General features: G+C 40.9%; 1 protein-coding gene across 7 annotated transcripts in view; it reads left to right on the top strand.

The window, feature by feature from the left end:
- The window catches only part of LRRIQ1 (leucine rich repeats and IQ motif containing 1), a 136,556-nt gene extending 130,297 nt beyond the window's left edge, over positions 1–6,259 (top strand). For 4 of the 7 annotated variants that reach the window (XM_067559860.1, XM_067559859.1, XM_067559857.1 and 1 more), the window contains one exon: positions 3,643–4,925. In XM_067559860.1, coding sequence (XP_067415961.1) covers positions 3,643–3,779 — 137 coding nt within the window. In that variant the 3' untranslated portion in view covers positions 3,780–4,925. Of the gene's footprint in view, positions 1–3,642; positions 4,926–6,108 lie in introns of those variants that run through there. The other 3 variants (XM_067559856.1, XM_067559858.1, XM_067559861.1) reach the window with 3 other exon arrangements.
- Positions 6,260–18,686: the final 12,427 nt, after the last annotated feature.

Genomic DNA, 18,686 nt, shown 5'->3' with positions numbered 1-18,686 from the left:
CAATTAAAACCAATATAGTTATTTCAGGGTCAATTTGGGTGTAGATAAATCCTAGTTCTGCAGTGTCTGCCCTACTGCTGGTTCCTTTTTATTTTTCTTCCCCTCAGATTGTTTGTACTTTTGACTCCAGGGAGGACTGAGATAAAATTTGGGTACTTTTTTTACTAGGCTAACTCCTCCATTGACACTCAGACTGCCTCTTCGGTGTAGATCACACAGTCACAGGGCCCAATCTTTGTCATGATTAATGTGAAAACCAATAGTAGTTTTCTGTGTGTAGAGGCTGCAGCATCAGTCTAGAATAGGTATAGAAAAGAACAGGCTTCACTATTACTCCTTTGCCAATTTGATTCAAGGGGCAACCTTTAGGTATGATAAGGTTGTTGAATCTCCCTATGCATTCAGTCTTTAGCCTCTCTGCTAAGACTGCTGGTATTAGTAGTAGTAGTAGTAGTAATAATAATGCCTCGCTCTTATACAGTGCTTTTCATCAATAGATCTCAAAACATTTTACAAAGGTCAGTATTATTATTCCCATTTTACAGATTGGGGAAACTAAGGCACTGAGAGGTGAAATATCTTGCTGTGTGGATAGCTTACAGAATCCCTAAACTCTGAGGATTTCATAGTAGTTTGGTTAATCTTTCCCTTTAGACAGTAGTTGATCTTTTTAGCCACTAAAGAGCACTTTTCTGCACTCCGTACATGAGCCTTGTGAGATATGGAGACAGAGAATAGCTAAAGTGCCCTATGCTCTAGCTGTGCTTAGCTAGCTGGAATTAGTGCCAGGTGGTGCAGGTTAGAGCAGACCATAGGCATTGGAAGCCTTGCAGATAACCAGGCGGCCACAACGGGCACCTTTACAGATCCCCCTTTGCTTCACTGAGTATAAACTCAGTGGAGCAGAGAATCGGGTCATGTAGGATTTTTTGGAAACCCGCAAAACCATCAACAGACTGTGAGAGTATAATCCTAACCTGTGACATATAACTGCATAGACTTTTCTAAATCTGAGATACAGTTGTCGTTCTTCCCACCAGTTTATTCACAGACTGCTGGAACATCACTTGTTGCTGACACAGTTTACAGATTCTAACAATTAGTAAATTCATATTTATTTACCAAAAATTAACACACTTTTTTAAAAAAAATACAACAATTAGTTACAATCAGAAATAGAAAGTAAATTTGTGGACTTTTAAAAAGTTTCAGGACTTTGGGGCAAGACTAGTTCATGCTTTAGTATAACATGATTCCCTTCTGTCCAAATAAAAAAAATATGTGTATGTATGTGTATATATATATATATATATATATATATATATATATATATATATATATATATATATATATATATATATATATATATATATATATATATATATATATATATATATATCAATAATTTTTAAGGCATTAACAATTGTCTTGTAGCAAATTATACCAAACGGTGGGGAAATTTTTTACATTATCATTTCAGAATAGTATTTCATAGTAATGGAAATGCAGTACTGTCTCTTTCAATGAATTATGAACATTCATACATGGAAAAACAGAAAACCCTACATGCAAAGATTTCTGGAGTCTTTCCACTGGCAATCAACTTTAAACAATGTAGAAGTTTATAAGCAGCCAGTGGTATTAGTAGTTAGGGTATGATTAATTTCAAGTTTTTCTCCATTGAAGTCTGTCCCTTTTGTGTGAACTTCCAGAGCTATTTTGGCATGGGGATTTTTTTTCCATGTAAAAGATATGAAAGGGGGGAAGAAAAAAAAAGAAAAATATTTGGTAAGAATAAAGAAAAATAATTATTGTCTCCATCTTCACCCATTCGTATTGCTACAGATTGTAAGACAAATGCTGGAGAAAGACTGCCACATACATACAATAGCCCCAACTTTTTTTTTTTTTTTTTCAGTTTAAACATGCAACAATGACTTCCTCTTTTTCACAAATAAACAAACCATGCTCCATATTCTTGATGCCTTTTCTTTTTAGCAGCAATGTTTTCCAATCTCAGATTCTCTCCTTCAGTTAAGACAGAAAGAAATTTCTTAATATTATTGTTTTATTAGGCTTACTTTGAAACTTCACAAAAGAAATTATTGAAATTACCAATCTGTTGCTGTCAGCATGGGATGTCTTCTGTTAGTACTTTATGGCTCCAGTTAAAGAATACCCTGAAAAGTTCACAATAAACTGCCATTAATAATTAAACACCATAATTCCTTACTCCCTAATAAAGTTCCTGTCTGTACTAGCTACATTTTCTAAAAATTTGTTACTATCGTTACCATTGATAAGTAACAAAATGACCCAATTTTGGGACCCCTAGATAGGGCAACAGCTGCCACTGGCATTTTTGACATCATATTAATTAAGTCTATTATGAGTAGTATCAGAAAAGAATTGAGGAAAAATTAAATAAGATGAATATGTATAGCTTGATTAAGCCACAACTAGAAGTCAGGGATATGTCAAAAATAATTGAAGGGTCAAAATATCAAGAAGAGAGAAGAATTATTTTGGGTAGTGCAAGAGGGTATAACTAAGAGTAATGAGACAAAATTTAAAAAGGGGAGGTGTAGGCTAAATATTTGGGGAAATGTCCTGACAGTGAGATACTATTAGACTGTAGAATAAGCTCTGAAGGAAAAAATGAGGGTGCTATTGCTTGTGACTTAAAACTAAATTAGACAACACATACATAACAGTGAACACACCTGTTTTGGCTTGATGATATAATAGGCCTTTTTCATTTGTAATCTCCATGATTCTATGAACTGCTTTAATGCAGCTAATTAAAAGTGTTGAAAATAATGTATGGACTACCCGGAATAGGTAAATTAGAACAGGTTCTGTTGATAGCTGGCAGAAAGACACTTCTGAAATTCTGTTAGACTTTCTTAGCTTAGTTCCTTGGTAACAGACACCTTAGATAACTGTATTGTTTTCACCCTTTTCTTCTCTGGGGATTTGCTACACAGTCTGCGATGTATTACACAGAATATTAGAGGATTTTAAATGCATAATAGAAAGAGAGAGAGACATTTCTATCAGTGTTGAAGTTTTGATTTTCTTAACATAAAATTACATCTACATATTATTCTCTTGTCTATTAAACTACTCAATTTGTCTTAAACTGCTTGTTTGTAGAAACCAGTAGTTGCATTACTTAGGTACTTGCATAGGGGTTACTAATATTAGTTAGAGCAATTCTGGCCCATTGTATTTGTACTTATGTATCAAAACAATAACTAGACAAATAGATAAAACCTCCAAGATTGTTCTTTGTGTGGTTACAAGACATCTTTAACTATGGGTGACTTCTTTCTCTAATGTATCTTGTGTGTATTCTTTAAAATAATTTCAAAATGGGTAAGTAGGGAAACTAGTATATCCACATTGCCTATGTCTAATAATTTTGCAGTTTATTTTCAGAAGTATTATATTTACAAAGTTATTACTACCAGCTTCTTTTAAATTTGAAATTACTTCGAAGAAAAAGCACAAACACATAAGTTATAAAAAGGTATAAACTACCATCATGTTGATGGAAGAATTTTTACTTTAGTGTATTAAAAATAATCTAATTTGACTGAACTAATGACACATTTTCATGCCTTTTGTTTGATTGTGTAGCAAAGGACATATGTGCTTCAGAAAGAACACATTTGAGTCCATTTCGTAAAGAGCGGATATCGTTTCGAGACCATCCAGTCCAGCTCAGTGGGGGATGGGGAAGTGGAAAGAAGAAGGCAAAAACTGGGAAGCATTAGTTGAAACTTCAACATACAAAATGTATGGAGAACTGTTTCTTTTCAAGAGGTCTGTGATTATCAATTATTTTAGGATTCTAGATATATGTTACCAACTGGATACTAAGTTTCAGAGAACTGTGTTTGATTTATTTTACCATACATGTTTTGCAGGTTTTTTGTCTTTTGTTTTCTGGTGAAGATATTTTATACATGTCAGTAAAATATCATATTTTGTTTTTGTACTTGCTTATGTGTTCATGTGGTATATGGAATACAGAATCCATTAACTTCCATTGCTATAATGTGATTTGTGGGAAAAGCTTAGATTTACTTATAACAATTAGTTTAAATGTATAAATGCAATAAAGGTTCATAATTATTATTGAGAATATATGATAGAAACTGAAATACTGAATTCTTACAATACAATAATAATATATACCATGTTTATGCTTATAAATTGTATTGTGAACTCTAATGGCCAAGAATGGCACCCTCAGAAAAGTCTACATATATGTAATTATTGAAGAAGCAATTGAAATTCTCAGCACGTTAGAAGCTTATAAAATGCTAGTATCTGTTTCTAGTAATAGGAGAGGTGCATGTGAGAATTCTAATGCTAAATTATGTTAGTACTGTTCTGTTGTGATGCTATGGCAAACTACTAATGTTTTATACTTGCAAGGACTTCTAACATTTTTTTCTAGTGGAATAAAGTACAGAAGTGAATTTACCCCCTTGAAATTAAGTCAGTGATAGGCAATCGCTATTTGTTCAAATAGTCTCATTCAAACTAGTGGGCCCATGTGTAAAAGTTTTGTGATGCAGTTTTAATGAAGGAAGCATGAGAAAGCATAAGAAATATGCCATGTTTACCTTTAGCACCCCTGTAAAAACTGTCATTGTTTTTAATAATCACTGTTTTCATCCATAGATAGGACAGAAAAGGCTTTTTGATTTGTATTCCTATTTTTAAAAAATTGTTAGTTTAGAGGGTGAAAATTGCTGATTAGATATAGAGAAGCAAGTCTTTGGTATTTCCTAATCTGTTTGCTTTTCACCCTCATCCTATTCTTGTGAAGCCTTAAACCCCTACAAACTGAGACTGAGGTGGGAAAGCTAATGGGACTTGTGACGTCAGTCAATAAAGAAAACATAAATTCCTATGTTGATGTTGTTTTTGGAACATAGTGTAAATTCCATATGGCATTTTTTTGTGAACTGTCCATCATGTTGTCCTTTTTTTAACATCCACAAATTAATATGGATTGAAAGTGTTTAACTTTATCACCGTTTATTGTGAACACTCCAAAGGAAAGCTGCATTAATACTGATGTTTAGGACTTTTACTATTCATATGCAAAGCCTTGGGTCATGAAGCTGATATTTTCCTATTTAATTGCCTCGTTATTTAAAATGAACTAAAATGTTTTCTATTTAAAAATCTATCTACTAATTTTTATTATTTAAATTTTGAAAATGATTAATTGCTGCTTACTGTGTTGGGCCTACTGTTCATATTGAAGGCCAGTGTGACAAAATGCTGAAAAATAACTGGTAAGCCAGCACTCTGATCTTAGGCACCAGTCAGTTCCTCTGGAAAAGGCTGATTAGGGATAAGCAGCTAATTAGCTCATCAGTCTGGAAAGGTTGATGAACCTATTAGTCATGAGCTGAGGGGTATAAAAGAAGACACAAGATGGAAGGGAGGGGAGTACCTGGGTTAGCTGAGCTCCAGTATGCATTGAGATCTCAAGGAAGGGAGACTCTGTTCCTCCCTGGCTGCATGAGACTCTGTTAGTGATGGGAATATAAATAGATTCACATCAAGTTGATACTTATTGGACTGATTCTGAGAGGTTTCTGGAGCATCCAAGGATGAGGATGGAACATGGCCCATTACACCAATTACTTTATTCAGGATGAATAGAAATTTATCAATGGAACTGCCTGTGGAGTAAGCTGTTATTCATCATAAACAAGGATATAAAATGCCCTTAGACCGTGTGTTATGGCATCCAGTGCCTTATATGTGTGCACAAATTGGTACTTACCTGATCAAATATCTGTTTACTTAATGCTAATTTGAAGATCCAAATGTGCCTCTAGATGCCATGTTGATCTCCAAATTTGAAAACTATGACTACCATTATATTATCAAGGATGGCACCTCTTCAGGAACAACCTTCTTCCATCACTGAAATAATATGGTTTCCAATATGTGCAACTGTACAGTCACTCAGTAGATGCCCATCTATATGTTTTATATGTGTGTCAGCTAAAGCAGAGATTCTAATGTAACATCTAGCAATTCATTATCATTGTATAATTTGACTAACCCCCACAGGTGAAAAAGGTGGCGATCTGCACTCCACTGCACATAAGAGAGCAGCAACAAATGAAGGGGATTTGTATTCCAAAATTCACGCTATGTAAGGGGAAACTATACCTATGTTCATCAGAGTAGCACTGCAAATTTTCAAAAGTTAAGAACCATCTCCAGGCACGAATAAAATAACTGATTTGGCATCATCATTTAAGGCTTAATACTCTGTGATAATTTTGTCTTAACTACTCTACAACATAATCTTTGAGCAAGTACTCTGAAGTGACAGAATTGTGTAGCATACTTCTTTGTTATAGTATTATACTTGGTCTGCTATTGCACAAGTTAGCATTGTTGTGGCATAGTTTAAATAGCATAGCCACTCAAAGGTCAAGTGTGGATTATGCCAAAATATGATGCAGTCTTTACTACATAAATTGCAATGTCATTCTCTGTTATACATTGCATTATCATAGTGTAAAAGTCACTTTTTCAAAGAGCCCTATTATATAATGTTCAGAACACTGAAGGGGCATCAGGTCTAGTCAAATATAGACAAAGGGGTCTGATCCAACTCCCATTGAAATTAATAGAAAGATTTCCATTGATTTCAGTTGGAGTTGAGTCAGACTCTTAGACTGTGCAAACATTTTATGGCAGAAGGTACACAACTTTGTAATGTCTGATATTATGAATGAAAAGTATGGATGTCTACATATGGCAGCATATTTATGAGATATGACATCTTTTTCTCTATCAATTAGGGCCCTGTTCTTTACAACAGCCATTCTCAACCTGTGATCTGCGGACCCGGGAGGGGTCTGCAGATTGTATCTAAGGTTTCCAAATGGGTCTGCACCTCCACTTGAAATTTTTTAGAGGTCCACAGTTGAGAACTACTGCTTTACAGCTACAAAGATGTCATATGCTACTTCCTGTATATATCAGAAAATACTTCCTTGTGAGGAACATGATCAGAGTATTTTCAAGGACAAATTTCCCAGAGAGAGAGTTCTGTTTTCTGAAGTCAGAATAGGAACGCGTTGAATGAGGAAAAGCTGATATAGACTTACACTGACCTTGTATGTTGAAAACACCTCTCCTCATTGGTGGCTCAGCAAAGCCAGATCCACAAAAATCCTGGAGCATAGACTTCTAGAGGTGCAACAGCACTCTGAACAACAATCCATCAATATTTTCAAGTAAGGCATTTTTTTTTCTTTTACATCCTATAAATCAGGAAGAAAAAATTAATGTGAATATCCACTTAAAATTCCTCTGGTGAGTGTATAGAATTTGTTCTCAGAAATCTAAAAATGCAACGATTCAAAATTGGGATTGAAATGATCAACATAGAAATATGCATGTAGAGATTGGTTAATAACTGTGTTATTTAGCAAATCCACTAGAAAGTCTTCTTTGAAGTTGTTACATTTATTCTCCTCTGATCCAAACACTGAACTCTCTTTTTATCTAGCTTATAGTTACTTCTGTTTCCATCAACATCATTGTATCTGAGCTCATAAAATGAGAATGTTTTAACTATTTATTTATTTAGAAAGCTGTAACAGGTTTACAGCTATTTGAATATTGGTAATCACAGCGCCCTTAAATGGAGAGGGTTCAATGCAAACATTGAACAATTCGACAAAAATTGAACATTATTACTCTGTTAGCCTAAGATGTGTCAATGACGCTCAAATAATCTGCATGTGAATGACCACATACCATAATTGTTTGCCTCTTGTTCACTGTACAATCCTTTCTGCTCATATAGTAAACAGTTATTAAACAGTAATCCTATTTTGAAAAAAAAAGATTATTTTTTAAAGTGCTATCTTCTTTTAACTGACCCCAATTTAACAAGACACTGCTGTATTTACAGAACATATTTTGGTTGGTACAAAGAAAAAAACATTCTACAGATTTCTTTTCATGTAGGGTTAGTGCTGCATTTTACCCTAATAGAGCATCATAATTATTTTTAACAGGCCTTTCTCTTAAACATGTATCCCTTAAATGTGGATGTACTGAATGATGCTTATAATTTTCAAAGATGCTCCTATAACTAGGATCCAGATCAGTCCACACATACACAGGAGCATAACTGCTATTTGGTTGCCTACTGCACAAATTAAAGGCACTGCAAAGAATGTAGTTGATTAACAGTCCTTTGATTTCAGTGTCACAGCATAGTAAGGCAGTCATAGAAATGTGTATTTATGGAGATACATTCCTTCCTTGATGAACGCCAAAGTTACTCCTATTAGCAGTAATGGGAGCCAGGCTGTACTGGAAGGCGATACCTTAAAGTGATATTGTGTAATGAGAAAAATCCTTATGAAAACTAGTTTTTATTGGACATCTCCAATAATACAGAAAAGAACTGAACCATATTATGCATGATTAAGTTGCCAAATTTCCAATCTTAGATCAAAGCTGTTTGTACTTAACTGTACTAGCATAAAAGTCTTACACCCACAATCTTTGTTGCTTGTTTTGTTTTTTACAGTCATAAGTGGAAAAAAAACAGATTATCCAATTTTAATCTTTGTAAAGACTTGTGAAAAACATTATACTGGCTTGGTATGGGAGCTATAAACTTAGGAAGACAAGGAAACAGATTCAGCACTGATTTACAACCTCTGCAGGCCTAAACATTGATAGTGGAACCCATGGCACATAATTCAACTATTGCAGCACTACCTGTAGCCTGTAGGATAAACTAGATGAGACTGGGATACTGAAGGAAATTGGGCATTATTCCAGTCTCAAATAGAAAAGGAAAAATTCTCACACAAAGTCAGAAAAAAAATGGGCTTTCTGTAGGAAACTAGCCCTCCTGTGGGGGAAAAATCTCCAACCCACCTGTAAATGAACAGATTTGTAACACATCCCTCTATTCCAGTTCAAGGATGCTGACACTCTCTATACCATATAGGTATGGGTCTTGTAGTAGTTCCTCCTTTTGTCCCCAAGGGCCCGGTCTACACCTTGTGCAGGGGAGGAGCTGATCACACTTAGTAGCCACTCTACCTATGCTCCCCATATCCACAACTCACTCAAGCAATTTATGGTGGTGCAGAAGGCCTTGTATATAAAGCTGTGGGTGACTTTCTCTATAAAAACTGAAGAGCTCCCTACATTTCAGCCAACCTTGCAACTATCTTGGAATTGCCAGTAATTTGAACAGAGGCATTGTGTAATCAATCCTAATCCCTTGTTGGACAAACCTCTTCTATGGGGATTTGAAATTGACACCAATAAAACTGTGAAGAGGAAGCATGTATGAGTTATTTGTATAACAGTATACAAATAGGTGCCTAGTTAAGGGCAAATGACTGGACAGGTGCACTTTTTGATAGTCTAGCTAAATAATGTTAATTAGGCAGTTTAGCTAAATTTTACTTGCCCCACTATCCAATTGATTAAATTGCTTGTGTTTTGCTGAGATTTTTTGGCTGATTGGTTGGTTTTGGAAGGGGAGAATTCTCATTTGGTTTCCTGTATTTCTTTTAAGCATTAGTATTACTTACCTGCACCTGCATACTAAAAAAAGCCAGTAACCACTGATCAGATAGTCACAAAGTGTCCTGGTGGCTGAAATGCAATGGTCTCTTCAATCTTTAGGGGCAAGCAAGTGCATTTTGTGCCAGGACTCTTAATTGTTCATGGCAATCTTTCCAGGCTGTACTAAGAGTTTACCAAAGGTAATTTTTGTTTTTAGTAGCTGCAGAGGGCTTGTCTTTATTCTACTTTTCTGATGTGTGCTCTGTATTTTAAAAACTATTTTGGAACACCACAAGCAATTTTATTTTAATGTATTTGATTGATTGATTGATTGATTGCCTAACTCTTTATGTTGAGCATTAATACCTATGAGCCCCAACACCCAGTTAGTTAAGACTTTAAATCAACTAGTCTGGTATTTCTCTGTACAAAACAATTTTCGAGGGAAAGACTGTTGCTGTTATGTAGCGAAGGCTTTATTAATGAAATAAGCAATAAAAAATAAAGACAGTACTCCTCTATTTCCTATCGGTGCTAATTGTCTACTGCTCTGTGTCACGATTTTTAAAAGAATATTAAAACTTATTGCTTCAAGTTGCTGTTGATGGAGACAATCTATTTTCCTGCAGGATGATTGTAATAAAATTATAGCTGTCATTTCATCAGGACAGGTGTTGTGCCATCATCCTCTGCAAGAGAATCAAGAGTCTGCCCATTTGCAAAAACACAGGACTAACATGAATTCTTTCTTTGCCCGTGTAATGAATTCTTTGTATTTCACCTAATTTAATTCAGTTCCTCTGCAGTTTTCTTTTAAAAACAATTTTCTTAATGTGGGAAAAGAAGAATGCATGCCACAGAAAACAAATACTATTAAGCAGATGATGGAAGTGGAGGCAGTCCAAGAAAATTAAACAGGCTCAACTAAGTAGTGATTTCTGAAGACTTTTTTTCCTCCTCACAAAAAGTTTCTTATTAAATTGAAACCTCTCTGAAGAACAGGACTGGTGAAATTGAATGATCTTTTTGCTGCTAAGGCAATGTTAGCTCACAGAGGCACAGTCCAACGGCTCCTTAAAGATCACAAAGCAATCTCTAGTTTTTAAAATGCCATAGTTAGAAACTGAGGGATCAATTAATTTCCCTTCTTTAAAAGCAGCACTTTCATTCCTTATTTTGGGGCCATTCCCATTGACTTCTATGTATGTTTTGTCTGAGAATAGACCCATACCCAGCAGTTGTGTGTGGACCCTGCTAATGTTGTCATTTTCATTAGTAATCATTTGCTTTGTTTCTGTTGCAGACCGTACATCTTAAAGACTGGTCGGATACATTTAGTACACTGTACAGCCTGGCCCTACGGCGTGATTCAAGTTACTCTTGAGCCGGACAGCGTTGGCGTTTTATGTTCCTTGTATGGCAACTTTCAGTTTCCAAGTGGTTATCAAGTTTGCCTTCGATCTGGTTCCATCCTATGCCCAGGTCGTCCCGGGCATGCTGTCCTGACTGCCCTGTGATCACAATACAAACCAGGGCGTCAAGATCAACCTTCCCTTGGTTTCTTGATTTACTGACACAAACGGAGAGGTGCACGTGGCTTACGTTTGAGCTGGACCTACCTTAGTTTGCACTATTTGCCTACCCCCTCCCCCCCCCTTCGCACTGATAGGAGCAAATGCCTCAGGCAGGTTCTGCCGCAGGGGCGAGTCGAGGTAAGTCTAGAGAAGTTACGAGGCCCCGGCCCTCCTCTGAATATTTGTAGGCGATTTGTAATGCCGTGGATCAAAGTTGATTGCCCAATTTCGAAACAAAAAGCACACTGTCTCTAGCCATGGCCGGCGAGCTGGCTTTATTTGCCAATATCAATATTTATGTGGAAAGCTTAAAATATGGTGTTTTTCCAAGAGGTAGAGTTGAAAGGGAAAAGAAAAGCATCGCGGATGAAAGATCCGCAGCAAATCGGTTCCCCACCACGTCCTTTTCTTGTGTTCGCCTAGGTGCTCGTGGTCAGAAAGGCCGAGAACCTTTCGGGAGCTGGGACTAAAGGCTCCGTCTCGAAAGCTACATGCGGCTCTCAGCGAAGGACCCAGTAATGCTGAGACTCTCCAGATCCAAATCCTGCACCGGTTCGAATCAAAGAGCTGTGTGGCTTTCAGCCTGGGCGCTGCATGAATAATGATGGGGCTGAACTGCACCGGTTTGAATCTGAGCTAACGTTTATGTTGCATGGCGAAAAGCAGGGGGGCTTTCAGCTGATCTGGGCTTGAAAACTAGCAGTCCCCGTCACTCTGCGTCTAATCAATGCAGCCGTTTGTTAATGCACGCTGCATAGAGAGCGAGCTTTTCTTTAAAGCCCGGATGCGTTTCTGTGACCACCTTTCTTTAGCTTCGTGCTTAAAACCAGGAATTTCGATCTATATTTCATGGGTTTAAAAAAAAAAACCACGTGAGATGAAATCTCAGCCCTACACCCACACACCCCGGCCTCTGCGCTGTTTTCTGTCTTGGCGTCGCTGCCGAATGTAGCTCGTTTACATTTAGAATGGTCTTGATAGTAATCCGGAGGCCAGCCAGGTAAGCGTGGATGACCATTCCTGGGGGTTTTAGGTGTGTGAAGCCTTGAATGCTTTAGAGTCCACGTCGGGGCTAGGTTGAGTCACTTTCGGGGTAATTCTCCATAGAGGGGATTTTTTTTTTAATTTAATTTAGTTAGGAGTCTTCGAAAGTTAAAACGTCCAATGAGCTCATTTAAAAAAAATACACATAAGAAATTAATTCTGCTGGGAAAATGAGCAGCAAATGTTCGACTTTAACTTACTAACGAGCTCGTGTATTCATGTTTGGGCCTCTTTTTCCTAATGTGCCTATTTCTTTGATGTGGAAAACGGGATTTGTGTTTTTCTTTACATGTATCTCCTTAATTTATTAGACAATGGCACAGGGGGTCAGACTGCATTTCCAACCGAGTTTTCAGCTGCTGCAGTGGAGACCTACCTCCGCTATGCCCGTTCTCATTTCGAACCGGTTTAGCCTCCGAAAGAGTGCGAATTGAATAGGATCCAGATGCTACACCTCCTCCCAGGGCCCGATGCAACTCCCGCCGACGTGAAAGGAGCACTTTCTATTGACTGTGGGCAGTCAGAGCCGGCTCTGAAGTGGAGTACGGGACAAGATCGGGTCCTGGCAAGCTGCATTCTTGAGTAGCAGGTCTCATCCTTATGATGCTTCATTGCTCAAATTTCTAACCCTTCACAGACTTGATAACGAACTAATATAACCCCCAGATAATGTGCAGACTGAATTCGTGTTGGGTTTGTTTTTTGTAACAGGATTCATTCTAATTCAAACTAGAGCCAGTGGAAAGTCCATTCTGCTTTTGTGGCGCATCTCTGTTGAGATTTCCTATTGAGTTAAGATTCAATCCACACACTACAATATTATCCCAGGCCGTTTTGTTTGTAAGGAAATGTTCGATGGTTTAAGAACAGTCATTACCTACTCCAGAGTGATATTCATCAAAGCTGGCTTAGCTTCGAAAACAATTCTGCTGTTTCCTTTATGGGGAAAGCAAAACTTTGCGTTCCCTAAATTTGCTTTATTCTTCCGGAACATCTATCTGACTCCAATTAAAGTGACCGGGATTTTCTTGTTTTCCTCTGCGCAGGTGTCAGAAAAGAAATGTACTAAACCACTAAGGTATTGTCAAAGTACCAACCTGTAGAAACCGCAGCGTTACTGCTGTTTGCCTTTGGTAGTTGGAGTGTAGATTGTTTGGTGGTTAGATTGTGAAAGTGCCTGAATTTACCTTCTTTGAGTTTTGGTTGTGCCTGTGGGATCGGGACCAGCGTAACTAGTAAATGATACGTTTGTTTTAATTTAAAAATAGAGATGAAAATAGAGCCCGTTTGTCTGTCCCTCTGCTAGTACAGGATTGAATATGAAAATATTAAGTAAAAAACTTGATTTATTGTTACGTTTTAACTGATCACACAGAGGCCAGATATTAGTACCATTTCTCAAAATATTTCTGATTAAACACCTCATGTCCAAGATGTGAAGTGCGGAGGGCAGCTGTGTATATTGAACCAGATTTTTCTGCTTGAATGGTGCGCGGCGACAGAGGAAGTTTATTAGGAAAGAAAGTTCACGATTTTGGACATGATCTTTCTACAGAATTCAATAGGAGTTGGATCGGGGTCCTTTAGGTATCCCGAGGGCTGCGGTTAAAAAAAGCATAGTCAGTATTTTAATGCATTGAGTATGAAGTTTACTATATTAAGTAACTCGTTTTAAACTGCGTTTAAATACAATATGCCTGCATTGTAAAACGTATGTTTGCTGTAAGAACATTCGATTTGATTTTGTTTCCCCCGAACAGAAATACCTTGGTCAATTGTAAATCGGTTTATCCCTATTCTACATCTAGATCATTTGACTCCCCACAATCCTTTCGATGATTTGTGGTGAATATTTCTAAAGTCATATCATTCCTTCAGGTTGCATTTGTTTTCTTCGCCCCCTTGTGGCTCCCCCACCCCTCAAAAGAAGGTCCACTTAGTAATCGCTAAGCTTTAGAAAACGATTCATAACACTGTAGGCTGGTGTGTTTGTTGCTGGATGGGTTTCACGTCGGTGCAGCTCTCGAGTTAGGCTGAGATCGTCCAAATCTATATATTGAAGCGTGGGTGGGTGACGCCTCCACAAAGGAAACAGAGGGCAGGTAAAATATTGAACCGTTTGGCCACTTGCCATTCTACATCTAACGTTCAATTACTGTAGGTTTTTCCCCTTCCCCAGCAGTTGACGTGTTCGGTCATATTCAAGTGCCCCCCCAGCTTCCCTTACTGGTATACTTCAAATTCACTTTGTAAAGTAACCCCGTGAAAGCATCCATCTTCCAGCCCCTATAGCTTGTCATTCCCTTAGCGTGGGGCTGCGTTAAGAGCTCGAAGAAGAACTCCGCTTCGAGAAGCCAACCCCCTGCAGTCAGAGATTTCTCTTGGCCGCGCAGCCTGAGCACATAGTTTCTCTTTCTCACAAATATAGACCGGGTTTGCGGCACAGGCGCTAAAAGCCGCGTGTTGTTTGGAAGACAGCAACAGTGTCAAGTAGATCCCTAGAGTCCAGGCCAAATCATTAGCCTTCTGCCTGCCCCTAATGCTAGAAAAGCACTGGCTGAAATAGAAGGGGGGGGGATCTTCTTTGAAATTGACAAAGGAAATCCCTTCGTCTTACTGGTGTCTTAGCCCCTCGCTTTGTTTAAACAACCTGAAGGACTAAGGGAATTCCCCCCGAGGATGGGACCTGATTCGGGCCGTGAGCGGATGCCCATAAATATAGAGACAGGGACAATGTGAGCAACGTGTCTGGGCTGTAGCTCCCGGCACTTTGCCCCCAGATCATGACGGTTCCCTGGAGAAGTTGTGTGCGACCCTCCCGTTCCTTCCTTCAGCTAGCTTGGTTTGAAAGGCAGGCTCGGTTCGTGTTTGATGGGCGCTCGCCATGGACTCGCGGTGCCTGCGTGAGATCAGCTGCCGGATCGCAGTCCGAGGGAGCGAACCGCGGCCGACGAGAAGGTGGGGAAGGAAAGAAGGAAAGCCAGCCAGGTTCTTTATTGAACACGAAAGCCCTCAGAGGTCTGACACGTCGGGGCCGGGAGCCCCTTGGCAGCGTTTAATCTGGGGGTTATCTCAGGGCCTCTGGCCACGAAACGTCTCTGCCTCACACCCAACACCCTTCCGCAGCAGGTTCGGGAGCTCCTTCATCTCTTGCAACAGAGCGGCGCGTCTGCGGGGCTGCCCTTAACCACGGGGCTGGCGAGCGGCTGCCGCCCTCGGGGCATCTGCCCTGCGGCACGGCGCTGTACAGGGAGCGCTCGGCCCGGCGTTGTGTGATTTGCCTCCTTCTCTCCTGAGATCCTTAGACGCCCCCTTTACCTTCTCCCCCCGCCAGCGAAGTCAGCTTTGCCGGTTCAGGGGCTGGAGAGGAATTCATTACGTACGTGGCGCCGATTCCCCCCCCCCCCCCCCAGTTGCGTCCTTCCCCTCCTTTGAAGTCGGCAGAGCGGCGCGATGTCCAGGCGAGCAGGATTTGGCCCGCGCACACTCGAGATAGCAACACGCGTGGCGGTGCCTCCCCCTCCCCGATCTAACAGATGCGGCCCGACGCTGCCCTAACCAGCCGCCCATCAACCGCGGAGGGAAACGGCTTCAAAGCCGGGCTGCGAAGCTGGAGCGGTGTCATCGCCGGGCGCTCAGCCCCGTCGGAGGGGCGAGAAGGCGGGAGCGTCCCGGACAAGTGAACGGGACGGTCCCATCCGCGGACTGCAGCTCCCCTCCCGGCGTGCGGGCGTCACTCCGAACCGGGGCATTCCGGCGTTTGCAACTGGGGAGACCCGTCGGGGGCAGCCCGGGGCGCCCGGGGCAGGGCGCTCTCCCTCCGTGCCCAGCGAAGCGCCGATGGCGCGTTTCTTACGGGAGTTTGCCCGGGGGGGACGGGACGGGACTTGTTGCCTCTCCTTAGCCAGGATCCGGTGCACCGCAGCGTGTTTCCTAGCGTCTCTATGGAGAGCCCAGGCTCGCTGGGAGCCTGTTTTCCAGGCAGATGCGCTGCTCCTGGTCCCCGTCTCCCCTGTATTTACTAGCTGCCTTTGACAAGGGACATTTATTGGGCTGAAAGTGCACTGCGGGCTGCCCCGGCCTGGCATGTGGCTTTCATTTCAAAGACACCCGGCACTCTGTTTCCCAAGGCGTTTAGTGCTTTTTCTTTTCTTTTTTTTTAAAGGCATATTTGTAAACAAGCCGGCGAGGCTCTAGCGCACAGCCACGGCTGGCCTGGGATTATTGGTCCATTTCCTCGGGTCAGCCACAGGCGTTGATCTGGCTGGGGTGGGGTAAGGGGGGGGGGAATGTACCATTCCTGCCCCAACTCCTGTGTGCCTGCTCGCCTCCGCCTCTGGCCCTGCGGCTTGGCTGAGCCAGCCTTGCCTGCCTTTCCCAGCCAGCGTCTCGCTGCCCGCCGTGGCGTGTCCTCCCCCGGCCAAACAAGCAGGACATAAACAGCCCTTCTTTCAAAGAGTGGGTGTTTCTACTCATGGCCCAGCTCCGCTCTCCCTTCTTCGCCGGCCCGGGGAGGGCTGACCCCACTCCGCTGCGCGGTGAAACGGCGGAGCTTCGTTTGCGCCCGGTTCATCTAACGCGAGGGAGGGTCGGTTGCCATCAGAGCTTCAGCAGATCTCTGCCAGCGCCGTGCACCCCAGAGGGCACCCAGACAGCGGGTGCCCGTGGCGATGCCATCGCTCGGAGACAGTGAGAACGCCAACGCAGAACAAACTAGACAGACAGGCTAATAACCCGGGGCGCAAGGAGACACTCACAATTGCAGTGCCTAGGAAGTGGCAGACGATCCGGATCTTTGACCTGCAATATATATCCAAGGGGCACACGCGCGAAGGCAGAGTTTTAGCTGAATAGTCGAGAAATGGACATCAGACCTAATCGGCCTTGCCTAGTTCTGGTGCCATTCCGTCTTAACAACCAAGCAGGAGGGATGGTCCTTTTTTAACCTCGATCTTGTATTTAGATAATAGAATAGCAGAGAGGAAATGCTTAACAATGAGGGTTTTTTTTCTTTTAACTGCCCCCCCCACCCCCCAGCAAAGGGGGAGAATAAATAACAGATCAAGGAGGAAGGAAATGATTATTGGGACGGAAGAAAATAATTCCTGTCGAATATTCAGCTCACTAAAGTAGCTGGACGTTGTTCACGTGAGGCCCTCGCTTGTCTGACTAGCTTACTGCTAACAGGTCTACTAACAGCCAGATCAATCCTGAGCAGCCATCCACATACCTGTATTTCAACAGCTCACAAAAGCTTAATTTGTACAATGGCTTTCGAGATGGAAAAGGGGGGCCTGTTTTAGTTTGACTGAGCTACATTTTCCAATAGCCTTAAAAAGACAGACGAGTCCACACCTCTGGTGTTAATAAATGACACGTCTGGTTTAGATGCTTCTTAACACAAATGTGAAAATGATGGACGTTTTTCTCCGTCTGTTTCCGCAGATTCTTAAAGATCGACTCTGTAAGCTTAGTAAACAGAGGCCAGATAGTGCTGTGTGTTGTAAAAGGTCCGCGCTGATCTCAATGGACATTTGTGTTTACAACTGATGATCTGGCATATCAATGTGAAAAATGAAACGTGGTTTTCAAGCCAGCCCAATCTGGAGTGAGAGCAGAGAACCGTCCCAATGAAATACTGATTTCTTTGGGAGGGAGGTGGTTGCCAGGTGAGATCTAAACTTCTCTGCTGATTAAATAATTAGATCATCATTCGACCGAGACAGCAGAAAAGGGCAATTTCTCACTCTCTCCTGATGAGGGTCATTTCTAAATATTTCTGTCTTCAAAATGTAAATCTGTCTTTTTTTCTGGTCTGACTCCTCCACGTTATGCAACCGGGAATAAAAAGAGTTAAAAGCTCCGCTGCTTGTCTGCCTTATCTGTGGTATCCCTCTTTTTCTTTTTTTTTATTTAAATAGGTGTTATTTTTTCCCTCTTAATACTATTTTTATTGCTGTGATTCGGCGATCATTATCCCAAGAAGCAATAAAGACGTTTTCAAAATGTGACTTCTCTCCCCTCCCTTAAAATCGTTAAATGTTTAAGATCTAGGATGCTTGCGATTAGGGAAACATTTAGTCTTTTTATGCGCATACACAAAGCCAGATTTCGCGTCTGCACGGTAGGTTACATGGCAGAGCTAGATTTCTCTTGGGCTAATTTCTGATGTAAATTTCTTTACTTCCTTCGATTCTCCCATTCACACAACCCAAACGAGCCCCAGTACGTTTCGTTTTCTTACTTTCGGATCAAACTCCCCATCCGTGTGAATAAGAAGCCGAAGAAATCCCGGTTGTTAATTTCAAACAGCTCCAGATCATCGGGTTTATAGCCCTCTCTCTGCATCGCTCAAACAGATGAACTAAAAGCCCGTTAGAATGGGACTTGGCTCTGAAAATGCATTGCTCTCAACTTTTCGGGGAGGGGAAGGGGGGAATTAACGCACTTTCCAGAATCCCTGGAGAAATG

Source organism: Emydura macquarii, unplaced genomic scaffold, assembly GCF_026122565.2.
Source record: "Emydura macquarii macquarii isolate MOO-44397 ecotype Brisbane River unplaced genomic scaffold, CSIRO-AGI_Emac_v2 contig_2205, whole genome shotgun sequence".
Classification (NCBI taxonomy): domain Eukaryota; kingdom Metazoa; phylum Chordata; order Testudines; family Chelidae; genus Emydura; species Emydura macquarii.
This window is presented reverse-complemented; position numbering and strand designations above follow the sequence as displayed.